At 40.4% G+C, this 27,604-nt stretch overlaps 2 protein-coding genes across 6 annotated transcripts in view; both read right to left on the bottom strand.

The window, feature by feature from the left end:
- BICC1 (BicC family RNA binding protein 1) overlaps positions 1 to 27,604 on the bottom strand; it is a 349,763-nt gene that overhangs the window by 161,739 nt on the left and 160,420 nt on the right. The window lies entirely within an intron of this gene.
- Positions 19,629 to 23,739, bottom strand: LOC112584737 (5-hydroxytryptamine receptor 3E-like). Its single transcript, XM_025285103.3, has one exon. The coding sequence runs from the start codon at positions 23,167 to 23,169 to the stop codon at positions 22,342 to 22,344; it is 828 nt and encodes a 275-aa protein (XP_025140888.2). The 5' UTR covers positions 23,170 to 23,739; the 3' UTR covers positions 19,629 to 22,341.

Genomic DNA, 27,604 nt, shown 5'->3' with positions numbered 1-27,604 from the left:
ATGCCATGTGGTGCGTCAAAATAAAACAAAAGCTGGGGATATTGATTTTGCTGAGACATTAGAGATCTTTGTTATATTTCATTTTAAATCCAAGAAATGTTATCTCAATGATTCAGTTATTCATCATCCCCAGAACACCTGCTCACATTTGCCTTATGTTAACATACACTTTCCATGTACTCAAGATAATCTTATAAATCAGGTACGTGAAACCTTTTTTTTTTTTTTTTTTTTAATTAACAGATGAGGAAAGCAGGATTCAAAGAGGTTAAGCAGCAGATAGGCATATGGCAAAGCCCAGCTTGACAATAAGTGACTGACTCCCCAAGCAAGGGTGATTTCTGCTCACCTGGCTTATGAAGAAAGGGAAGGCACCACATTCTCAGGGAGGTTGCTGTCAGAACCCTGCTGTGAACACAGAAGTGGTCGCCAGCGGCAGCCCGGCTGCCCCTCGCATTCTGGTTAATGACACAGTGACCCAGAAGTGGCCCCAGAACGGTTCAACCCAGGGAGGAATCCCCACCCCACACGTGTATGGAGAATGTGAGAAGAAATTTGGTTGTCACAGTGACAAAAATGAGGGTCACACTAGCACTCAGCTGAACCTCCCACGAAGAGCAGGAATAGCCCGTCAAGATACCCACAGAGAGGGATGTCCCTGGTGGTTCTGTGATTAAGACTCCACACTTCCAGTGCAAGGCACACAGGTTCAATCCCTAGTCTGGGAACTAAGACCTAACACGCCACACAGCCAAAAAAAAAAAAACAGATATCCACAGAGACAGTCCTGGCTTTGCACTGTTTTGATACATGGATTTTAGTTATCACAGTTCAGTTAGTGGTGCTGGGGAAGACTCTTGAGAGCTCCCTGAAAAGCAAGGAGATCAAAGCAGTCTATCCTAAAGGAAATCAACCTGAATATTCATTGGAAGGACTGATGCTGAAGCCCCAATACCTTGGCCACCTGATGTGAAGAGTCTACTCACTGGAAAAGATCCTGATGCTGGGAATGACTGAAGGCAGGAGGAGAAGGGGATGACAGAGGACAAGACGCTCCAGGAGATGGTGAAGGACAGGGAAGCCTGGAGTGCTGCAGTTCAACACCACCAAACCCGCAACAGTTATCAAAGTCTATTCACTGTGATTTTGAGTAGCTGCATCAAATATAAATTCCCCTGCCAGCTCTTCAGTACACAGATCACTACATATGTAACAGATGTTCAGCTTGATCAGTGACCAGTCACGCTGCTTCTTTCCAAGTCTGTCTGTGGTTACTCACAAGACATCTGTAATCAGTTCACGTACAGACAGCAAAGCAAGGAATGGTGCTGACTTTCTGTCTTCCAGTGATAAAATCAAAGGACATGAAAATGGATAACCCAAGGTGAAAATTGGTCAACAAAGATGAAAGTGAAGCAGAAAAGCAAAATATTATACTGCTGGAACTGGAATTTAAATCCAGTATCAATGGGGATAGTATCAATAGCTAACAGTGAGAATTTTGACACTGATGCTGTGTGTGAGACCCTGAATTCACAGCCAGAGGAACTTTGTGAAGACAAAAGTAACAACATCAAAGAATGAACGCAGTCATGACGAAAAGGATGAAGATGTCCCAAAGGAGATGATACCAGCCAAATAACTCACATTAAAAAAAACACTCTGAGAAGGGGTTTCCCTGGTGGCTTAGTGGTAAAGAATCCACTGGAAATACAGGAGACACACATTCGATCCCCGATCTAGAAAGATCCCACATGCCGCAGAGCAACTGAGCCTGTGCACCAGAGCTACTGAGACTGTTCTAGAGCCTGGAAGCGGCAACTCCTGAAGCCCGCAGGCCCAGAGCCCGTGCTCGCAACAAGAGAAGCCACCACAATGAGGAGCCCACGCATAACTAGAGGATGACCCTCGCTCACCACAACTAGAGAAAAGCCTGCGCAGCAATGAAGACTCACCACAAAAATTTATTATTTAAAAAAACTAAGAAATTTCACAACTTTTAAAGTACAAGGATAAGCTGTTGGAATTTGATTCAGACTTAAGACCATGATAATTCAAGGCACAGAAAAGATGCTATCTCAATACTGTAAGTTATGCAATAAAAAAAAAAGCTAGCGCCGTTGCAACTTGACAAGATTTTACAAAGAAATGAAACACAATAATCCTCAGTGTTTCAGTGTTTCTAATGTTTAAATACAATGTCCTGAATAATAATTAATTTTACTATTTCTTCATTTTCCTATAATTTATGATTAATAGGAAGAGATTTTTTTCTAACATTTGACAAAATTTTTTAAAGGTTGCAGATCATTCCATTTTCCCACTGAGTACTAAAAGGGTTTTGCGCAGTTTCAGTTTGCAAGGTTGTTTTTAGGGTCCCACATTATTATACAAGGTGAAGACTACTTTTTAATGCCTCATTGAAAATCACAGATAAGGGGTTTTAAACTATTCACACTATAGGCAAGTTTAAGCTCATTTATTTCAGAAGGTTCAAAGAACTCTTACTTATCAATTAAAACCTAGATGAAATGTGCCCTCCACTGTGAAAACTCCTCCAGCTTTCCCAGGCAAAGTTCAGCTCTCTCTCCCCATCCCTATTCTCACCTTGGTGTGGCAACATTATAGTGCTTATTTCTTTGCTGAGATTACCAATCCCACAAATGAGTTGGGCTCCTGGTAGCCAACAGCTGTATTTTGACCTTTTTCATGGGTGTATGGTCTAGATAACTTTATATTTTTATTTTTATTTTTTTGGATATTTCTTTATTTATTTTTTTTTTTTTTTGCGGGGATACATGTATTATTTTATTATTATTATTTTTTTTACTTTACAATATTGTATTGGTTTTGCTATGCATCAACATGCATCCACCATGGGTGTGAGGAACACGTGTAGATAACTTTATATTTTTAAACTTTTTAAAACTTATTTTTATTGAAGTATAGTTGAAGAACAATGTCAATTACTGCTGTATAGCAAAATGATTCAATTATACACACAGACATTCATTTTCAGGTTCTTTTCCACTATGGTTTACCATAGGATATTGAATATAGTTTCCTGTGTTATACAGTAGGACCTTGTCGTTTATCCATTCTACGTTTGCATCTGCTAACCCCAAACTCCCGATCCAACCCTCTCCCACCCTCCACTCCCTCGGCAACCACCAGATTGTTCTCTGTGTCCCAGATCCTGTTTCAGTTCATAGCTTCATTTGTGTCATATTTTAGACTCCACATGTAAGTGATATCATATGCTGTTAGGATCTCAATAAGCATTGGTAAAGTAATTAGCAGCGATGAGGAAGAAATTATGAAGGGAACAGAAAACGTTCCCTTTATATGAGATTTTCCAAGTAGACAGCGCATGCTCTAGCACAGATAACAGCCGTTTCATCTACAAAGCCTCTTTAACTCATCCAAAATACGGTATTTTTGAGGAGTATGTTTATCAGAATAAATGAACTGAGTGAAAATTCATTAGGTGAAAGTAAATTCTAAATCACTGACAAGATTCATTCTCCCATGGTACAGCTGTATTATAACAGAGAAAAAAACTCTCCAACCAAAATGTCTGGAGCTGTGGGTTAAGTACAGTGAATGGCAAGTTGGGCCAAGTGTAGGCTGTGGAAAGCAGGAAGCCTAACTTCTGTCATTTCTGTTCCAGCCTACGGCTGGCACCAGCTTGGGGAAAGAAGACACACCCCCATTTTAAAAGACAAGCCAAGTTTTCACATTAAATCTGATTTCTAAATGTTAGCACCTGTTTCAGTAATGTAAAAAACATTTTGTGGGGGAAAAAAGCATGGTTCCCACTTCCTGATCTGTGCTCCAAACCAAGGAGAATTTTCATGGGATGCATGCTCAGTCACTTCAGCTGTGTCTGCCTCTGTGTGACCCCATGGACTGTAGCCCACCAGGTTCCTCTGTCCATGGGGATTCTCCAGGCAAAAATACTGGAGTGAGTTGCCATGCCCTCCTCCAGGGGATCTTCTCAACCCAGGAATCAACTTCACGGTTTCTCCAGCATCTTCTGCCTCACAGGCAGATTCTTTACCAATGAGCCACTTGGGAAGCCCTTTCATGGGGTATGAGTCCTTTATTTCTGATGACCTATGTTAGTAAAAACCTGGGACATAAGGACCTATGATTCTTAAGACTATTTCATTCTCCAAGTACCCCTTTATTCCTCAGAAAGATTAACCAAATCTCTATCTGACATCATGAGTAACTCTGAAGAGATTTATTAAACTTGAACTATCAGAGTTAGTTCACTCTAACTGCTGTATAACTTGAGTGTAACAGTACAAAAATGGGATAAAACATAACACTATTGATATATTTAATAAAATCAAGTTACCAAGCTCTGACTGTTAATTTCCTAGCCTCTGATTTTTCACATGCCTGGTTAACTCCAGTTACAAGAATCCACATTATAGGCTTTTTTAGACAATGCCTTTTACCACCCCGCTCATTTTAATCTTTTCAAAGTCAACAATCTTACTTAGCTCAGTAACCTCCAATGGCATTGATGCTGTTAAGGAATAAAAGATCAACATAACACAGCAGCTCTATAATGGTGTCCCTGAGACATCAAACAGATAAAATTCCATGCAGGCTATGCTACTGCAACAACTCTAAATGGAGTGTGTTCAGTGGATGAATATAAAAAAGCTTCATTTCTCTTTCATGTTGAATGGCCTGTGTGAATTGTCAAGGGGCTTGGTTCTACACACTGAGGGACCCGAGCTAAATGGAGGCACTTCCATATTATAGTTGCCCATCTGGAATCCATGGCCTCCTGAGTCTCCCTTTGGGAGAAAAACAGGAAGAACCCTGCATCAATATTTTACTGCCTTGGCGTAAAAGAAAAACACGCTACTTCCCCCACAGCTCATTGACCATGACTATGTGTACATCTCTGCCAAACTCAAAGGGAGCTGGGACATGCAGGAGGCAATTAGAATACTTGGTGGGCACTGCTGTCTCACACTGCCAGATAGTTCTTTAAAAGCTTCATTGTCCCATGGTTGAAGAACTTATTACCAAGTGAAACCTCCCCTTGCTCTTTTTTTTTTATAATCCAGACCCATCACATAGCCTTTTAAGCATATTTCCACCTGGGTATCTCACTAGCTTCTTAGACATGTTTAAACTGAACACAATCTTCTCCATGCAACTTGACACTGTAAGTTGCCTAACCAGGATCCAAATATCAACCCACTTATCTAAGAGTGCTGCCACTCCCATTCCCAGAGGTTAGTTTAAAAACCACCATGTTAAAACCTAACAACAAAAAAAACAAATAACTTCATCCAAAAATGGGCAAAGAACTTCAAAAGACATATCTCTAACAAAGATATATAAATAGTTAATGAGCGTATAAAAAGATGCTCAATATCATTGATCATTCAGTTCAGTTCAGTCGCTCAGTTGTGTCCAGCTCTTTGCAATCCCATGACTCACAGCACGCCAGGTCTCCCTGTCCATCACCAACTCCTGGAGTTCACCCAGACTCACGTCCATCGAGTCAGTGATGCCATCCAGCCATCTCATCCTCTGTCGTCCCCTTCTCCTCCTGCCCCCAATCCCTCCCAGCATCAGAGTCTTTTCCAATGAGTCAGGTCTTCGCATGAGGTGGCCAAAGTACTGGAGCTTCAGCTTTAGCATCAGTCCTTCCAAAGAAATCCCAGGGCTGATCTCCTTCAGAATGGACTGGTTGGATCTCCTTGCAGTCCAAGGGACTCTCAAGAGTCTTCTCCAACACCACAGTTCAAAAGCATCAATTCTTCGGCGCTCAGCTTTCTTCACAGTCCAACTCTCACATCCATACATGACCACTGGAAAAACCACAGCCTTGACTAGACGGACCTTTGTTGGCAAAGTGATGTCTCTGCTTTTGAATATGCTATCTAGGTTGGACATAACTTTCCTTCCAAGGAGTAAGCGTCTTTTAATTTCATGGCTGCAGTCACCATCTGCAGTGATTTTGGAGCCCAGAAAAATAAAGTCTGACACTGTTTCCACTGTTTCCCCATCTATTTCCCATGAAGTGATGGGACCGGATGCCATGATCTTCGTTTTCTGAATGTTGAGCTTTAAGCCAACTTTTTCACTCTCCTCTTTCACTTTCATCAAGAGGCTTTTGAGTTCCTCTTCACCCATAAGGGTGGTGTCATCTGCATATCTGAGGTTATTGATATTTCTCCCAGAAATCTTGATTCCAGCTTGTGTTTCTTCCAGTCCAGCATTTCTCATGATGTACTCTGCATATGAGTTAAATAAGCAGGGTGACAATATACAGCCTTGATGTACTCCTTTTCCTATTTGGAACCAGTCTGTTGTTCCATGTCCAGTTCTAACTGTTGCTTCCTGACCTGCATACAAATTTCTCAAGAGGCAGATCAGGTGGTCTGGTATTCCCATCTCTTTCAGAATTTTCCACAGTTTATTGTGATCCACACAGTCAAAGGCTTTGGCATAGTCAATAAAGCAGAAATAGATGTTTTTCTGGAACTCTCTTGCTTTTTCCATGATCCAACGGATGTTGGCAATTTGATCTCTGGTTCGATCATTAGGGAAGTGCAAATCAAAAGTACTGATATGAGATACCACCTCATACCCATAAGCATAGCTTACTATCAAAACACACACATACAAAAAGTAACAAGTGTTGGTAATGATGTGGATAAAATGAAACCCTTGTGCACTATAGGTGAGAATATAAAATGGCACAGCTGCTGTAGAAAACACTATGATACTTCCTCAAAATAGTAAAAATAGAATTAACATATGATTTAGCACTTCTGGGTATATATCAAAAAGAACTTAAATCAGGGACTCAAAGAGATATTTGTACAATGATCAACCATGTTCATAGTAGCACTATTCAAAGTAGCTAAAATATGGAAGCAACCCTAGTGTCCATCATTGGATGAACAGATAAGCAAAATGTGGTTTATATATACAATGGAATATTATCCAGCCTTAAAAAGGAAGGAAATTCTAACATATACTACAACATGGATAAACCTTGAGGACATTATGCTAGGTGAAATAAGCCAGTCACAAAAATACATATACTCTGTGCTTCCCTTTATATGAGAAATGCAGAGTCAAAATCAGAGAGAGAGAAAGTAGATTGGTGGTTTCCAGGGACTGCGGGGAGAAAGCAATGTGGAGGTATTCCTTTTGTGTGTGTGTGTTCTTTAAGGCCTGCTTAGATGTTGGGCCTTTCTTTCTTTTTTTAATATAAATTTATTTATTTAAATTGAAGGTTAATTACAATACTGTATTGGTTTTGCCATACACTGACATGAATCCGCCATGGGTGTACATGTGTTCCCCATCCTGAACCCCCCTCCCACTTCCCTCCCCATCCCATCCCTCTGGGTCATCCCAGTGCACCAGCCCTGAGCATCCTGTATCATGCATTGAACCTGGACTAGTGATTCGTTTCACATATGATATTATACATGTTTCAATGCCATTGTCCCAAATCATCCCACCCTCGCCCTCTCCCACAGAGTCCAAAAGACTGTTCACTATATCTGTGTCTCTTTTGCTGTCTCGCATACAGGGTTATTGTTACCGTCTTTCTAAATTCCAAATATATGTGTTAGTATACTGTATTGGCGTTTTTCTTTCTGGCTTACTTCACTCTGTGTAATAGGCTCCAGTTTCATCCACCTCATTAGAACTGATTCAAATGTATTCTTTTTAATGGCTGAGTAATATTCCATTGTGTTTATGTTCCACAGCTTTTTTATCCATTCATCTGCTGATGGACATCTAGGTTGCTTCCATGTCCCGGCTATTGTAAACAGTGCTGCGATGAACATTGGGGTACACATGTCTCTTTCAATTCTGGTTTCCTCCATGTGTATGCCCAGCAGTGGGACTGCTGGGTCATATGGCAATTCTATTTCCAGTTTTTTAAAGACTCTCCACACTGGAGAGTCTCCATGGTGGCTGTACTAGTTTGCATTCCTTAACAGGTACAGAGTTGCAGTTTTACTAGATGAAAAGAACTACAGAGACAGATGGTGGTGATGGCTGAACAACATTGTTGCTGTTGTTCAGTCACTAAGTCATGTCTGACTCTCTGCAACTCCATGGACTGCAGCACGCCAGGCTTCACTATCTCCCAGAGTTTGCTGAAACTCGTGGCCATTGAGTAGGTCCAACCATCTCATCCTCTGTCTCCCCCATCTCCTCTCGTCATCAATCTTTCCCAGCATCAGGGTCTTTTCCAATGAGTCAGTTCTTCACATCAGGTGGCCAAAGTATTGGATCCCATGAACAACGTTAATGAATGTACTTAATACCACAGAAAGATACAATTAAAAATGGTTAACATGACATCAGCATCATAGTGGCATGAGACACTCTGTTTCTCCTCTTTTAATCTACAACAGTAAAACTTCCATAACTCAACAAAGGTTTCTCTGCCCCACACACCAGGATGCTGGAGACTTCCACACATCTGCACACCTAAAGGTGGGTGGACTAGAACATGGAGGAGGGAGAAGCAGGGGAAGAGCAGAGGCAGTGCCCGTGACCCGCATCGCCCAGCCATGGCAGCTGAGCCTGCAATTCCAGGGAACCCAGATGCAGGCGGGGAATTGGGGAACGTGGCTCTGGCGTCCCAGCTCCAACAGCACCCCCCGCCAGGGAACTGGGTGGCAGCTGCAGCCGTAACAGTAGGACCTGCAGCACAGTTCCTCCAGCTGCGGTGCCCACGTCTCCGGCCCCTTACTCAGAGCAGCAGTGCCCGTGAACCCAACAACCCTAGCTGTAGCAGAAGCATCCACTCACCTCCGGATCCTTCCCTACCAGCCCCACCACAGCAGCTGCCTGCAACGCAGGGGACTCCAGACATGGTGGAAGTGCCCATCATCCCAGGGTTCCCGGCAGTGACACCAGCAGCAAAGCACCAGCAACCCCAGAGGCACACGCAACGACAACGAAGGCGCCAGGCAACACCTCTGACAGAGCGGCAGCAGAGGAGGCAGAGTGCCCATTCTCTAATGGAGCCAGAGGCACCTCAGGTAAGAGAAACCCAAAACTTGAGATATACCGCCACCTACTGAAAAACAAAAGAAAAGCCTCCACTTACCAACCTGTTGAATTAGAATGGAATGAAAAAAAATCTTTACCTAAAGAAAGGTAAAAAGCACGAGCAGAGGAACAACTCACCAAGCACCACGAAAAAATCATGACACATAGTATCACATACACACAAAAAAAATGACTATTCTCCATAAATCACACTTAAAGTCTGAATACTGAGATCTAAATGACAGAGAATTCAAAATAGCTGTCATGAAGAAACTTAATGAGGTATAAGAAGATTCAGAAAAGCAGTTCAATGAGCTCAGGAATAAATAAATAATGAACAGAAACAATACTTTGCCAAAAAGACTGAAACTCTGAAATTATAAAGAACCAAAAAGAAATTCTGGAGCTGAAGAATTCAATAAATGAGACTTTTTTAATATATTAGAAAGCACTGGAAACAGAACAGACCATATGGGAGACAGAATTAGCGAACTTGAATATAGAAATCTAGACATGACTCAGGTAAGAGAGAGAGTTATGATTTTTTTTAATGAGGAAATTCTAAAAGAACTGTCCATAAGGAAGGGCAAGATGTGTTTAAAGGGCAATATAAGGATAATGGGTATCCCAGAAAGAGAAGAGAGAGAGAAGGGAGCAGAAAGTTTATTTAAACAAATAATTGCTGAGAACTTCCCAAACCTGTGGAAGAAACTGGATATGCAAGTCAATTAAGCCAAAAGAATATCTAATTCTCTTGACGCAAAAAGACCTTCACCAGGACACAGTATATTAAAACTGTCAAAAGTCCACAACAAACAATCAATTTTAAAAGCAACCAGAGAAGAAAAAGCCAGTAGCCTATAAAGAAACCCCATGAGGCTCTCATCAGATTTCTCATCAGGAACTCTACAGGCCAACAGAGTAGAACGACATACTGATTACTCTCATCCAAGAATATCCAGCAAAGTCATCCTCCAGGTTTTTAGGAGAAATAAAGGTTTTCCCAGGAAACATACTTTGAGGGAGTTCGCTACCACCAGACCTGCCTTACAAGAAATGTTGAAAGGAGCTCTTCTACCTGAAATGAAAAGGCAAAAGTACACAAAACTGAGTAAGGTGATGATCTGACAGGAAAAATCAGAAAAATTCAACTTTATATCAAATTAGGTTGTTAAACAATTATAATATAAAGGTTAAAAGGGGAAAGAGCAGTAAAACATATATATATATATATATATATATTCATTTTGGTAACAAACTCACAACATAAAAAGGGATAACTTGTGACAACAAAAACATAAAAGAGGAAAAGGAAGAGAACAGAATACATAAAGGTAAATGAAGACAAGATGCTACCAGCATAAAAACAGCTATTCTAGCTTTGAGACATTTTGTACACATCTCAGTAACCACATAAAAAAAATCCAGCGCAGATAGGGCATCAAAGCCAGTGCACTGGGACAACCCAGAGGGATGGGATGAGAGGGAGGCGGGACGGGGCTTTGAGACGGGGGGACACATGAGCACCGTGGCCGATTCATGTCAATGTACGGCAAAAACCACCACAGTACTGTAAAGTAATTAGCCTCCAAATAAAATATAAATTAATTTTTTTTAATCTAGAGCAAACACGTGAAACATAAGAGAAAAGAGAAAAATTATAGAAAACTGCTAAAGTGGCAGACAGAAACACAAGGAAAAAGAAAAAAGGAAATATAGAGCAACCAGAAAACGATAAAATGGCAGTACTAAGTATTTGTCAATAGTCACCCTAAATATAAAGTGATCGAATTCACCAATGCAAAGTCATGAAGTGACTAGATGGATTAAAAAACAACACTCAGCCACATGTTTCCCCCAGGGTAATCATCTCAGTTCTAAAGACAAACATAGGCTCAAAGTAAAGGCTTGAAAGGTGATAGTCCAACCAAATGACAGCCAAAGAGAGAGAGTAGAGTCATACTCATGTCAGATAAAATGGACTTCAAGCCAAAAAGGGCATCAAGAGACAAAGCTGGATGAAAATGATGACAATCCATCAAAAACACATAAAGTTTTTAATATATATGAACCTGAGCTCTAAAATATATAAAGCAATTATTTACAGACCTACAGGGGGGAATTGAAAGCAATGCAATAATAGTAGGGTACTTTAATACTACACTTACATCAAGGGATAGATCAAGACAGAAAGTCAACACAGAAACAGCAGCCTTACATAAAACATTAGACTAAATGGATTTAATAGAATTATATAGAACATTTCAAATGCAGAACATGATTCAGAACATTCATATAGAATATATCCAAATGCAGCAGAATGTACAGTCTTCTCAAGTGCATATTCTCAATGACAGACCATATCTTCGAACACAAAACAATTCTTAATAAATTTTGAAGAGTGAAATCATATCAAGCATCTTTTCCAGTCACAATGGTATGAAACCAGAAATCAACTATGAGAAGAAAGCTGGAAAAATTACAAATGTGTGGAGACTAAACCACTGAGCAAATATGGGGTCAATTAAGAAGCCAAAGGAAAAATTTTTAAATGCCAGAAGACATCTGTTCAAAACTTTATCCCCTCCACTCCTCCGTCCCTGCTGCCCATCCCCTACACACTACCCTCTCCAACAAGCTGCATGAACCTAGTTAATTCTCTCTCCAAATCTGCATCCAGAATCTAAGATAAGCTTCCATCCAAATCACGGTCCCCGGGAACATTTCCACAAAATGGGTTCCACACTATGGGTTTCACCACTGGTGAGAGCACTTCCAGTCTTCTCCCATTCAAGTCACAGGCTCTAAGATGTCTCTCTTGTAATTCAAAAGTCAGCCAGTGTTTATTCATTATCCTTTAATTTAGGCATAAACTTCGTGGCCTAAGATTTAAGACTGTCCAAAACCAGGCCTTACCCACCTTTTTTAATTTTACTTTTCCTCAAACTCCTCTACTTTCATCAACCTCTCTAGCCACTGTGCTATCCACACCTGACGCTTACAATTCTTTTCTTTTAATCACACTGTTAGACAGTCTCACTGTCTCTGGTTGCTGACTTTCTACCCGTTGTTCAACACAAAACATAAAAGCAACATCAAGATTCCATCAACCAGATGTAATCTTTCCCTCCTCAGAGCTGCTATACTGTCTCTCTGAAAAATGAGAGTGAAAGTCACTCAATCATGTCTGTCTCTTTGCGACCCCATGGACTATACAGTCCATGGAATTCTCTAGGCCAGAATACTAGAGTGGGTAGCCTTTTCCTTCTCCAGGGAATCTTCCCAACCCAGGGATCGAACCCAGGTCTCCTGCATTGCAGGCAGATTCTGTCTCTCTGAGGCCAATTATATGACAGTACTATTTTTAAATGGCCCAATCTCCCTTTTAGAATATAAAATCCTCAGGGCAAAGTCTGTTCTACTTATAACAAACTTGCCAATTCCTATAAGGTCTAATTATTTGGAAAGCCAGTAAAAGCTACCCTCTTGACAAGTCATCGAGAGGATATCTGGAGGTTTCATTCCAAGAGATCTGTAAGCTTCTAGAAAATCAAAATACTGATCTTTGAGGGACCCAAAGGTGGACTCACTTTCTTTTTATAGAACCAGACATCTAATCAAGAGTCCCTAACTCATTTGTTTTCAGAAGTCAGGCACGAAACTTTTAAAAATGAATAAGCATATTGCAAGCTTTTAATTCAAATATACATTCCACAAAAGAAAAGAAGAGATGAAAGTTATTTGTTTCCCCAAATATACCTCCTCTCATTTTCTTGGAATTCACTGTCCCCCTCTCATTCACATTTCCCCTTGATTGCCCACAATACAAAAACTATTTTATCCTATCATGAGAAAATCCACAGAACAACAAGGAAAAGTGGTAACTGACACCTGACCTCAGTGTCAGGGAAATAACAGGGAGCTGCAGCGGGAGGGAGTCCCAAGCAGGAGACCACTGTCCTGCCCAAGGTGGCTGCGCGCTAACACCAGCCTCCATCAGCATGCAAGAGCTGGCCCAAAGCGGCCAGTCTTTCAGGTTTTTCAAGAAAAGCTACCAAACCAGACTGCTATGTAAAATCTTTTAATTTTAAAATGTTGGCAGACACATAATTCATATCAAAATCACTTTTTGAAGAAATACAATATGGCCTAAACACGCCTGTATGTTATATACAACCAGGAAGCTATCCATTCATTTTCTGTTTATCTGAAATGGGTTACAGAAAAACTGTCAGGAACGTGGAAATACTGAAAAGAGTGAGTAAATGGTGCTTCTACCAGAATCACGAAAGCTAGTGCCCCACGCATTTTATGACTAGCTGTGCTTTGACTGTAGAAAGAAGGAATGAACAGACAGCTTTACAGCCCAACACCTGACTTTTGGTCAAGGGTACACAGTGGGGAGGTGGCCCAGGGCTAAAAGCTGCTGAGAAACTGAGGCCAATTAACACAAGCTGAATCCCCTTGAACATGGTAGGATTTTTAAAACCAGAAAACTTTCCTGAAGTAATGTTGGAAATCATTTCTTCCAAGAAGATGCCAGAAAAAGTGTTACTCATTGAATTTGTACATCATGGTAGAAAATATCTACTGTACTCCAAATGTATTTTTCTGCAAAAGTAATTTTAAATCTGTCTCATATAGGAAAATGTGTGGAGCCCATAAAAAGTTATGAGTAATATTCAAAGAATTTACACATTTCAAAAATGAATTTAATTGATTATGAAATTTTCCAAAGGGCCGTCTCTGGAGGCTTAAGTTCACTAATGATGTCACAAGGGAGACTTGGAAAGACAAACATGCAGATGGACGAGGATTTCATTAATCCTCAACAGCACAGAATTGCATTTGGCATTATCTCAGATGTCTTCATGTGATTTTTAGAGTGAAATTTTCAAAACAGTTTTTCCCTTCAAAATTTTAGGTTCTTAACATCTGAGGAGAATCCAGTTAAAGAAAAAAATCACTCAGTTTTCCAAAGGCTGCTTTCAAGAAATTATGATTCTCTCCATTTATCCTCAACCTCCAACACCTAGTCCCATCTGATTAAACAGCATATAACTATCATACTGTGAAATGTCAACCAGTTGGTGAGGTATATTTTCACCACTATAAACTCATTTGTGAAACAAAGTGAGTGTGGAGCGAGATGTTCATTAATAGGGAACAATGACTGATGCCAACCGCCAAGCCGCTGCTGGCATGAGGCTGACAGTGGTCCAGGAAACAACCAGCCAAACAACCCTGCTCAATGCAACACAGGAGGCAAAAACGTTCACAAAAGGAACTGAAAAGCTGCAGTGATACCATCTGATAGACACATGCCACATAGTCTATCCATCAGGAAAAGCAACCTTCACCAAAGGAGTCACAATCTGAAGCATGGTAACACATACCATCCAGATCACACAAGGCAGGTAACACAAACCATGCCAGGGAGAGGGATCAGCTTTTACTCACACACAAGTACGCACCGCCTGGCCAAACATGTGCCAGTCGCTGTGTTAAACACCAGGTATGTCATAGGGAACAGAATTTCAACAGTCCCTCATCACATTTACAATCTACTGGGGAAAAGCAACACATTTTCAAAATAATAATAAAATAAATATACTGGGGTAAATGAAGGAAGAGTGGGGGGAAAACATCATCGTTTAACATAGGGGAGGGGTTAAAAAGAACAAGATGCTCTGAATCAGAACAGTAAGAGGGTTTGTACTTTATAAAGGCTAGGACCATCTCTCTGGGTCTCTAAAGGGTCACTGAACCCAAGACCTGAAGGATGTTAATATATACAGGACTTCCCTGGTGGTCTCGTGGTTAAGAATCCACCTGCCAATGCAGGAGACAGAGGATTGATCTTGGCCTGGGAAGACTTCACATACCGCAGGGCAACCAAGCCCGTGTACCACAACTAATGAGCCAGCACGCCTTAGAGCCTGCGGCCCCAACAAGAGAAGCCTCACAATGAGAAGCTCACACACCGCAACCACCGAGTCACCCCCGCTCACTGCAACCAAAGAAAACCCATGTGCAGCAATGAAGACTCGGCGCAGCCATAAATGAATAAATTTTTTTTAAAAAAAGAATACAGAACACCGCAGGCAGAGAGTACAAGACAAGCATGAAAGCCCTGAAGCAGTGGGAACTCAGTGTTAAAGGAACTTCCAGACTGGAAGCAGAAAATGACATATGACATGGAGAGAGCAGTAAGGGCCAACTTATACAAAGCCAGGAAAGCCACGGTAAGGAGTTCAGATCTTAGATTCTAAGCATATTAGGAAGGCGATGAAGGGGTTTAAGCATTAGAGCAACACGGCTTTATGTGTGTTTAAAAGAACACATTAAAGGGAGCAGGACCGGGAGCACAGAGACAAGTTAGAGAGATGAGTTAGGACAACACGGCGATTGTCAGGCAAGAGATGATGGGAACATGGAGAAGGTTATGGAAGACAGAATGAAGAAAAGTGAAACACATAACATGTACTGAGGGTAGAACTCACAAGACCACTGACAGAACTGATCGAGGTATGAGGGAAAGAAGTTATGAAATAATCACACATGTCTCTGGTATAAATAACTGGGTGGCTGGTGTCATCACTGAGCTTGGAAGAAAGGAGAAGAACAAATGAGACTGAGAAAGTAAGAGTTAAGGTTTAGGGACTTCCTTGGTGGTTCAGTGGTTAAGACTCCATGCTTCCAATGCAGGGGGTACAGGTTCCATCCCTGACTGGGGCACTAAGATCCCACCTGCTGCCTGACATGGCCAAACAATAAAAAAAAATATACCAATGCAGTTATAATATATATTTTTTAAAAATACTTAAAGTTTAGACAGGTTATATTTTTAAAGTCTATAAACCATTGAAGTAGATTTCCATCCAAGTGGTAATATCAAGCTAAAGTTACAAGGATCTAGTGATCAAAGGAAAAAATCTAATCACAAATATAAATTTGGATTTCTATAGATGATATTTAAGGTCATGGAAACTGAGGCTCCCACATAGGAAGAACACAAGGAAGAGATAAAAGTTTTCCTGATTTAGGTGCCAAACCAGCCTTAAGAACTCAAGGAGACAAAGCAGAAAGGTAGTCATAAGGACCTGGGGGTGTGGGAAATGGGTAGTTATTGCTCAAAGGTTATAGAAGTTCATTTTGGGAAGTTGAAAAAGTACTGCCTGTGGATGGTGATGATGGTTGCACAGAATGTGTATGTACTTAGCGCCACGTTCAACTGGTAAAATTTTATGATTAATTTTATGCTATGTATCTTTCACTATAATTAAAAAAAAAAAAAAAAAAAAAAACTAAACCTTGAAAAATTCCAGCATTCAGTCATTGGGTAGAATAGGAGATGCTGAAAAAATAGGAGGACAAGGAGCTTCCAGGAAGATGGCGAATGACAAAGTCACAGAAGATGAATGAAAAATTTAAGATTTATCTGCCAACAGGAGAGTCCCTCAAGGGAAAAAGAACTGAGAGCTACTGAGGGGGTAAGACTTTGACACATTCCTTATACTCTTGAAACATGGAGACCACAGGTAATCTTGACACAACCAACTACGTGGAAGGCTGAGTACAAGAGATGTGGTGAGTTGAGAAGAGAAGGGATTTTGAAGGATAGCATTATTAATAGAAAACTCTTTCAAGTTTTAATTCTAAAAAGCAGCAGAAAAGCAAAACAGTGGCTGGAATGGAGTATAGGCTCAAGGGAGATACAGCAGTTGCTAATAGCCTCACCCAATGTCCACTTTCTCCCAAACAGAACCTCCAATTTTTAACTGGGCACATGGACACCTAAAATAAGTACTCTGCCTTCCTTGAAGCATTGGTATGGTCAGGTAACTCGGTTCTGCCCAGGGAAATGTTAGCAGATTCTGAGAAATGGATGACCTTTGTCTGTCTTCCATCCTGCTCTTTGGACTGTGATGTCTAACGCTCCAACTTGGATCATGAAGATAAACGCCATCGTCTACGAGCAGGGAACTGTACAGGCAGAATTGACATGGTTTACTGCGGTCTTGAGGGAGGACTGGTGCCTCCCAGACTTGCACTGCCCTGCTATACAATTATTTAAGGGGAAATAACTGGAAGAAACACAAGCTGGAATCAAGATTGCCGGGAGAAATATCAATAACCTCACATATGCAGATGACACCACCCTTATGGCAGAAAGTGAAGAGGAACTAAAAAGCCTCCTGATGAAGGTGAAAGAGGAGAGTGAAAAAGTTGGCTTTAAGCTCAACATTAAGAAAACGAAGATCATGGCATCCGGTCCCATCACTTCATGGGAAATAGATGGGGAAACAGTGCAAACAGTGTCAGACTTTATTTTTCTGGGCTCCAAAATCACTACAGATGGTGACTGCAGCCATGAAATTAAAAGACACTTACTCCTTGGAAGGAAAGTTATGACCAACCTAGATAGCATATTCAAAAGCAGAGACATTACTTTGCCAACAAAGGTTCGTCTAGTCAAGGCTATGGTTTTTCCTGTGGTCATGTATGGATGTGAGAGTTGGACTGTGAAGAAAGCTGAGCGCCAAAGAATTGATGCTTTTAACTGTGGTGTTGGAGAAGACTCTTGAGAGTCCCTTGGACTGCAAGGAGATCCAACCAGTCCATTCTGAAGGAGATCAGCCCTGGGATTTCTTTGGAGGGAATGATGCTAAAGCTGAAACTCCAGTACTTTGGCCACCTCATGCGAAGAGCTGACTCATTGGAAAAGACTCTAATGCTGGGAGGGATTGGGGGCAGGAGGAGAAGGGGACGACAGAGGATGAGATGGCTGGATGGCAGGACTGACTCAATGGACGTGAGTCTGGGTGAACTCCGGGAGTTGGTGATGGACAGGGAGGCCTGGCGTGCTGCGATTCATGGGGTCGCAAAGAGTTGGACACGACTGAGCGACTGAACTGAACTGAACTGAATCTTCCATCTTATCTTAAAAAACATATCACTCATTTTGCTTTCTGTTTATTTTCTGTTTCTACAGACAATTCTAATTCCAACTAATATAGGCAGTTTTTGTCTGTCTTTAAAATGGGAGACACTAATTGATGAGAGTGTAAATTGATACAGTCACTATGGAGAAGAGTATAGAGATTCCTTAGAAATCAAACACAGAACTACCATACAACCTAGCAATTCTACCACTGGGCATATATCCAGAGAAAACCATAATTCAAAAAGATACATGCACTCCAATGTACACTGCAGCACTATTTACAACAGCCAGGACATGGAAGCATTGTAGGTGTCCATCAACAGAGTAACGGATAAAAAAAGATGCGGTATCTATATATAATGGAATATTAATCAGCCATAAAAATGAATGAAATCTGGTCATTTGTAGAGAAATGGATGGATGTACAGAGTGTCATACATTATGAAGTAAGAAAAAAACAAGTATTATATATTAACACATATATGTGGAATCTAGGAAAATGATATATAGGATCTTATTTGTAAAGCAGAAACAGAGACACAAATGTAGAGAACAAATATATGGATATCAAGAGGGAAAAAGGGTGGTGGTGGAAGGAATTGGGAGATTGGGATGGACACATATATATTATTGCTTGTTGTTGTCATTCAGTCGCTCAGTCATGTCTGACTCTTTGCAACCCCATGGACTGTAGCACACCAGCTCCTCTGTCCTCCACTATCTCCTGGAGTTTGCTCAAATTCATGTCCAGTGAGTCAGTGGTGCTATCTAACCATCTCATCCTGTGCTGCCCTCTTCTCCTTTTGTCTTCAATCTTGCCCAATATCAGGGTCTTCTTCAATGAGTTTGCTCTTTGCATCAGGTGGCCAAAGTATTGGAGCTTCAGTTTCAGCAACTATTCTTCCAATGACTAGTGTAGTGACTAGTGTAAGCAGATACACTACTGATACTATAAATAAGATAAAAAAAAACTAGTGAGAATATAGTATATGGCCCAGGAACTCTACTTAATGCACTGCAGTGACCTGAATGGGAAAGAAGCCCAAAAGGGAGGGGATACATGTATATGTATAGCTGATTGATTCATTGTGCTGTACAGCAGAAACTAACACAACACCGCAAAACTACACTCCAATAAAAATTGATTAAAAAAAATGAAAAAATAAAATGAGACACTAGAACACAACTGTGTGTCAATGGGAGTAATCCAATTAGAGAGACTGACTCAAGACAGAAGAGGATAAAGTCTAAGCATGAAGCATGTGGGACATGCAAACCCAGTGTGGTTAGAAAGATGAGAACCAGGAGAAAGTCAAATCATGCAGAACCTTGAAAACTATGGTAAGGATTTTCCTTTTTTTACCTAAAAGCAATGGGAAACAACTAGACATCTTTTATTTATTTTTTTTTAATTTTATTTTTAAACTTTACATAATTGTATTAGTTTTGCCAAATATCAAAATGAATCCGCCACAGGTATACATGTGTTCCCCATCCTGAACCCTCTTCCCTCCTCCCTCCCCATACCATCCCTCTGGGTCATCCCAGTGCACCAGCCCCAAGCATCCAGTATCGTGCATCGAACCTGGACTGGCAACTCGTTTCATACATGATATTTTACATGTTTCAATGCCATTCTCCCAAATCTTCCCACCCTCTCCCTCTCTCACAGAGTCCATAAGACTGTTCTATACATCAGTGTCTCTTTTGCTGTCTTTTAACAGGTAAGTAGTATACTTAATGTGTATTTTTTCAAAGATCCCTGACAGTGGTCTGGAAAAGGTAATAGAGAGAGAGAGCCAAGAGAGGGAGCAAGGAGACCAATTAGATGGTTATTTTAGAAATCCAGATGAAAATGGTGTTGGCTTCGAACAGGATCATGATTAGGCACTACAGCAAAGTGATTGAATGTGATGAAGACAGTACTGGCAGGACTCTGTATCTGATGATGTGTGAGAGCTCAGGGACGGGGAGCAGTCAAGGTCATGACTTGGACAGCACTCTAAATGGTGCTGCCATTCACTGACACAGGGACTTGGGGAGAATACACAGCTGGGTGAGCTCAGTTTTGAACATACTAGGGAACTTCCCTGGTGGTCCAGTGGCTAAGACTCCATGCTCCCAATGCAGAGGTCCAGGTTTGATCCCTGTTTAAGGAACTAGATCTCAGACACCATAAGATTTCACATGCCACAGAGAAGATCAAAGTACCCATGTGCCATAACTAAGATCCAGCACAGCAAAAAAAAATGTTTAAAGAAAATTTTTGAACATACTCATTTTTAAGCTCCTGAGTTAATCAAATGGAAGTACCCAGCAAGTAACTGGCTTGTTTTCAGCAGCTTTACTCATAATAACCCAAAACGGGAAACAGTCAAGAAATAGATAAATCATGGTAGGTTTCATATAATGTAACATAACTCATTAACAAAGAGGAATGAATTACTGATATGTGTAACAATATGGATGAAACCCAAAAACACTATGCTGAGTGAAAAAACTCTTATACCAAAGTATATATCATATGTTTCAACATATATAATATTCTAAAACACAAAATACTAATCTTTGATTTAAAAAAGAAAACTCAGAAGAGTGGTTACTTCTGAGTTTAGGGAGATTCAAGAGGGCCTAGGGGAAGGGATGGGAGGAAATTTTTCCAAGTTATAGTCTGTATAATCATTACAGTTTGAGTTTCATGGATGTATATTATACATTTGACAAGACAGAGAATGCTACATTGATTTTAACAACAACAAAACACTATGGATAAATTTGGTATGCATGGTGAAGGGCTGAAGTGTGCTGTCTACACATCAGCCTGGAATGCATCAAAAAGCCGGATTCGTGAAAAAATAGAAGGATGGATAGATGATCCATGTGTGATGAAGCAAATACTTTTAAAGTAATTGTAGAATATACGTAGAGGGTATAGGGCATCCCTTGCATAATCCTTTGAACTTTTCTGTATTTTTATAACAACATGGTAGAAAAGCCTTATGTAACCAAACTGCATTTCTTTAAAAGCAATAACTAAGATTTTACAAAAATACAGACAAGCAAATTCTTCCTTTCTTTTCTTCGTATCTTCACTCTGATTGTGAATCCATGAATGTTTACTACTAAGGAATTTGTAACCAATTCAATCACCAAGAAAATTATTATGTTATGCCATCTGAAATCATTATCAAGGACCCAAAATACAGACGTTGCAGACGAAGAGTTAAGTAGAATATTCTAATGCATTTTAAGCAATGAAACCATGATAATTTGTGGGGGGAGGGACGAAAAGTTCCAATTAAAACAGGCAAAATGATGGTCATTCTGATTTATGCAACATTTTAACGGATAATGTTTTCTTATTTTCATGCCCTGGAAGGTCTTTAGGACCTATTTAACAAGTAAGTAACTATTACTGGCATACCAAATGTCATATTATGTTACTCATTAATGTATTTTTTCCATGTTTCCCTAGGAATCCTGCTTATATCCTTAATTTCCACCACCGAACACAAGTGTTTTACTTAAAGAAAACTCCTCGTCACTCTTTGCAAAAAATATCAACTATAAAATTATTAATGGCTTAAACTATACTAAAAATTTATCTTCCAAAAATAAAGTCGAATGTCCCCCTTTCTCCCCTTGCAAAGAAAACTCCTCGGTCACTCTTTGCAAAAAATATCAACTATAAAATTATTAATGGCTTAGTTAAACTATACTAAAAATTTATCTTCAAAAAATAAAGTCGAATTTCCCCCTTTCTCCCCATGCAAAAGGGTTTACTGAGGATGATTCAACCAAAATAGTAACACCAGGAACTGGAATCCTGAGGATCCAGACAGAGCTCAAGGGCTGGCTGAGGGGAGCTGATTGCATTCAGGAGCAAGGACATGACTTTTTGAGGGCCCAGGGAATGATGCAGGGCTGGTCTGAAACTGTGTAGAAGGTCTGCATTAAAAACAAGACGGCTGGTGGCTGGGCTCTGGATGGGCATGAGAGCCTGACCAGTTTTGGGGTTTGTACTTAGACATCTGCCAAGGTGTTCCAGAGGATGGTGGCCATGATGATAGAGGAGGACAAGAAGAGCAGTAGAGGTGGAAGAGCAGACACCCATCGTGTGGTTCAACAGAACCCACCAGCCCACAAAGTGCTGCTTCTGGGTCTCAGGTTCCTACTGGCCCTTGTTGATGCAGGGCATCCATTTAACTCTGCCTCTCTGGTACCTGGCACCTTCCCCACCAAATTCAATGGCTCCTTCAGGCCAGGCAGATGAGTGGAGGTAAGACCTAGACCCTTCTTTCCTTTCTGGGGTGCAGTGGGGCAGCATTTCCTTAGGTCAGTACAGTGCAAAAGCAGAGAATGGAGCCACCAAGGCGTGAGTGGGAGCCAGGTAGAGCAAACAGGTGATGCACGTGGTCTCCAGGAGGCTGACCTGCACCATCAGAGGCAGTACGGGCCAAGGAGACACTGAGAGCGGGGTGCCAGTGGCCAGGAATAAGTCCATCATCATGAGCAGGAAGATGTGTAGCCCAAGAGAAGTGCCCTCTTTCTGCTGGCAGGAAGAAGCTGAAGGTACTAATGACCAACAGAAAGCCATCGGGGACCAAAGGACGCATCACGCAAAGCCTGGACCTGCGCCTGGTGGCCACCTGTTTAGATGAAAGGGCCTCGGATGAGTGTGAAATTCTGTTCATCAAAGGGGAAAGAGAAGACGTCCAGGTTACAGATGCAGAACACTTGTGGTGGCTGCTCACTTCTGGACCTTCACTGCTGACATGAGTCCTGAGACCTGCAGGTGCCTGGTCCACACGCATGAACTCCTCAATAAAGATATCTGAAAGCCACAGGCTCTCAGCTGCCATGCTGAGCTTCCTGTTGTCCCCATATGCCTCTGGGTTCTGCCTGGTGGATACATTGTATGAGGTCATATTTAGCCACAGGAATGATGTCCTCAGCTGAAGCTGTGCATCCACTTCCAGGACAATAGACAGGGTGAAGGAGAGGCTGATGTGAGTGGGATGCTGTAGAGCATGACTGGACAGAAAACTTTCTGTCAAACGACAGCATCTACCTCCATGCTGGGCAAAGTCCAAGTGACCAAAAGAGTGTTTCCTCGCACTTGAAGCAGCAGGTAGAGAAGGAGGCAAACTCCTCTCCATGGAGTCAACCTCTTTCCATTGTCCCCTCCTAGGCTCTTCTCTGGAGACTCAGTGATGATATTGACATGAACAGACTATAGGCCACACCTTGAGCCCTACCTCGAATTATCTTCTTAATTAAAATTTTTCATTAAACCATTTTCAAAGTCAGCAAAAAATTAAAATGCTCAAGGTCAACTCTCATTTATTCAACCAGTCCTTATGAAGAGCTTATTATGCGGCAAGGACTACTGTTGACACTATATATATGAAAAAGTTTTCATTTAGTAACATAAATACTTAATTATATACTTAATTATACAATTATATTTAATTATACATTCACTGCTTGGGAAACTATAATTTATTGCTTATTTCAATAGTGAAGTTTTTAACCTATATTCTGGTGAATTTAGTAAGACAAGTATCTTCCTTACTGTACATGCTATTCATTTGAACCTTTCCTGTATAAAACTTTTTATAATTCTTTTAATTTTTTTGTAAATGTATTTATTTTAATTGGAGGCTAATTACTTTACAGTATTGTAGTGGTTTTGCCATACATTGACATGAATCAGCCATGGGTGTACACATGTTCCCCATCCTGAAACCCCTCTCCCTTTTCCCTCCCCATCCCATCCCTCAGGGTCATCCCAGTGCACCAGCCCTGAGCACCCTGTCTCATGCATCGAGCCTGGACTGGCGATCTGTTTCACATATGGTAATATACATGTTTCAATGCTATTCTCTCAAATCATCCCACCCTCGCCTTTTCCCACAGAGTCCAAAAGTCTGTTCTTTACATCTGTGTCTCTTTTGCTGTCTCATATATAGGGCCATCGTTACCATCTTTCTAAACTCCATACATATGCGTTAATATATTATATTGATGTTTTTCTGACTTACTTCACTCTGTATAATAGGCTCCAGTTTCATCTACTTCATTAGAACTGATTCAAATGCATTCTTTTTAATGGCTGAATAATATTCCATTGTGTATATGTACCACAGCTTTCTTATCCATTCGTCTGCCGATGGACGTCTAGGTTGCTTCCGTGTCCTGGCTATTGTAAACAGTGCTGCGATGAACACTGGGGTACACATGTCTCTTTCAATTCTGGTTTCCTCGGTGTGTATGCTCAGCAGTGGGATTTCTGGGTCATGTGAAAGTTCTATTTCCAGTTTTTTAAGGAATCTCCACATAATTCTTTTTAAATTCCCAAAGAAAGGCTTATTAATCCATCAAGTAAATATCTACTTAGAGCCCATTGTTAAAGGAAAGAGAAATAGCTAAGTGAGCACAAGGTTGGTCCCAAGTCCTCAGTTTCTAAATTCTTCTTTGGTCTGAATCAGGAAAAAAATAATTTTGGGGGGCCACATTTGTGGGATCTTAGTTCCACGCTGGGGACTGAACCCAAGGCCACAGCAGAGAAAGCACTGAGTGCTATCCACTGGACCACCAGGGAAGTCCCAGAAAAAATAATGAACGAGATCCACCACCACCACCACCACCACCACCCCACCCCAGTTTTAGAGAGGGAAGAGAAATCTTGTTTTACAGGTTGATGGGTCCTGGTTTGCAAACTGTAACGGGCCCGAAGCAAAGTGCTTTCAATAAATGTGGTAAACAAACAGCAGAACTCAATGACATCAATAAAACTGCGCTTTCCCAAATAACTGTATGTTGGAGTCACACACACTCTCCATTTAAACTGATGCAATGTTTGGGATGTGTGTTCATTAAAAGGGCAAGTGAAGTAGCGTAAAGCTCCAATATGACCACTGGGATACAGAATGTTGTGCCAAAGAAAAATTTTGACAATTTTTTTCAACAAGAGTCAGACCTAAAAGGCTACGAATTCATCTGGGAAAAAAAAAAAAAACTAAGTGGAAAGTTTACATTTTAAACTTTATTGATATTTTCCCTCTCTTTTATAAGGTCATTCGGTGAAGATCAAAAGCTCACAAGAGGAATTCATGGAATAAAAGGCAAGGAAAAGTCGTTATGACTACTTTTTGTATAAATTGGTGTACCTGACCCAAGGCAATAATATGCACTGACTGAAATCAGAGCATCTAAAGATTATATAAAACTCCATTTTCTCAAGCCAAATGATTACGGGAATCTTCCAAAAGAAGTTTGACTCCAGTCTTCACCGTGCATTTAGTTATAAAGTAGAAGACCACAAAATATTTAATTCGGTGCTCACTGCCAATTTTCTACTTATTATGTTCACACACAAAAGTCATTTACAGTAAGTCAAGATGAGACAAAAGCTCCTGGTATACATCAGCACTTCATAAACACACACACGCATGAGCTCCACTTCATCCACGCAAACTTACAAAGCAGGCACAATCCCCTTTAACACTTGAAAAGGAAGTTTAGAGAGATTAAAGAGTTTGCTTGGATCATGTAGCTCTGAGTCAGGAGCATCGTTCAGTTCTGGCTTTGCCATTAACTAGCTATAAATCCTATATATTTGTAAGTCACCTCTCTGACACCCTATTCTCTCATATGCAAAATAAAACTGAACATTTCTATTATTTTAAAAGGTTAATTTGGGTTTTTAGGGACTGATGATGGATGCCCAGACTTCTTGCTTGCACTCTTCCCCTCTATCCTGTCTTCCTTGTCTTGGTCTAATTTCACTCTTCTTCACCCACTCCACAAGAAAGTTGTAAAAGGAACAGCTCTCCTACCCCAAAAGAGTACTTAAAAAGTTTTGATAGTTGACAACACTTCTGATTTTTTTTTTTAATTTTATTTTATTTTTAAACTTTACATAACTGTATTAGATTTGCCAAATATCAAAATGAATCCGCCACAGGTTTACATGTGTTCCCCATCCTGAACCCTCCTCCCTTCTCCCTCCCCATTCCATCCCTCTGGGTCGTCCCAGTGCACCAGCCAACACTTCTGATTTTTAAAGGAAAAAAACTGAACAGAGAAAACTACTTCCTAAAAATAGACTGTTCATGACTTTCATTTTATACTACAGTTTTTTCATGATTACAGTGAATGAATGAGAAGTGACTTCATAAAATTCCCTCAAATGCCTCACATCTTCACTACAAAAAATAAATAAATCATTGTGGTGATCTCACAATAACAAGTTTGATAGACATGGAAGCAACTTAAATGTCCATCAACAGAGGAGCAGATAAAGAAGATGTGGTACACATATAAGATGGAATAGTACTCAGCCATAAAAAAGAATGAGATCATGCCCTTTGAAGCAACATGGATGGATCTAGAGATTGCCATTCCGAGTGAAGTTAGTCGGAAAGAGAAAGACAAATATCATATGGTGTCACTTACCTGTGAAATCTTTAAAAAGGGTACAAATGAACTTATCTACAAAACAAAGAGTTATAGATGTAGAAAACAAAATTATGATTACCAGGGGATGGGGAAGGTAAGTTTGGAGACTGGAACTGACATATACACACTGCTATATATAAATTAAGTAACTAACAAGTACCTACTGTATAGCACAGAGAACCCTACTCACTATTCTATAACGGCCCATAAGGGAAAAGAGTGGCTATGTATACAACTGATTCACTTTGCTACACACCTGAAACCAACACAACATTGTAAATCGATGTAAATTGCAAATCAATCTAATAAAAAAAATTTTTCTTAAGTTTGGTAAAGAAGCATCATCAATTGCAAGTGAGAAATTGTATATCTAGGCTATATTTAAACGTCATTCTTTGTAAGTTAACTCTGAAAGAGAAGGCCAAGGGAAATAAATGAGTAGTTTTGTCTGAATCCTGTTTATAATCTACAGAGGTACAAAACTTATGGTAGTTAAGTAGAAAACAAAATCTTAGTTTGGTAAGTAGTCATCTGTGCCTTTTGTGAAACTTCTGAGCTGCACTGAATTGAGATTTTTCCATCCAGCCTAATTGTGAACCTCTCTTTCTAGTTCATTATTGAAAAGACAGAATAAGCTATCACTTCCAATGTATCTGTCAAAGGAGCTTAAATATTAAATAGAGAAAGCAGGTTAAATAGCACCAAATGGCTGAGATATGTGTATTTGAAATTCCTTGCAGACGGGAACTCAAGAGAAAAACAAGTGTACACTGAATAATTCAGTGGGTATTTGAGAGGAAGCATGATATTAACATTTGAATGCCTACTACAGGGACATGCCAAGCAGGAGGTTTTCTGTAGGTTGATTCATTTAATCAAGTCTTTAATCCTCTAAAAGGTAGGCATTACTATCCCATTTAACAGATGAAGAAAGAAACTAGGTAATTTGCCCCAGGTCACACAGCTAATAAATACTGATGATCTATTTCCAGCTCAAATACACTTGAATATAAATGGCATGAAAAGTCTTTATACTTCCTCCTCCCACCTTTTCCATGCTTGGCTAGGGATTCAAAAATACACGATATATAGAGCCCACACTCCTCAACAAGAGAAGCCACCACAGTGAGA

Source organism: Bubalus bubalis, chromosome 4, assembly GCF_019923935.1.
Source record: "Bubalus bubalis isolate 160015118507 breed Murrah chromosome 4, NDDB_SH_1, whole genome shotgun sequence".
Taxonomy (NCBI): Eukaryota; Metazoa; Chordata; class Mammalia; order Artiodactyla; family Bovidae; genus Bubalus; species Bubalus bubalis.
Note: the sequence above shows the minus strand (reverse complement) of the source record. Positions and strands in the feature narration are given on the sequence as shown.

Excerpts from the sequence above, each read along its gene's own strand:
- LOC112584737 (XM_025285103.3), bottom strand. The coding sequence starts at position 23,169 with ATGGAGAGGAGTTTGCCTCCTTCTCTACCTGCTGCTTCAAGTGCGAGG.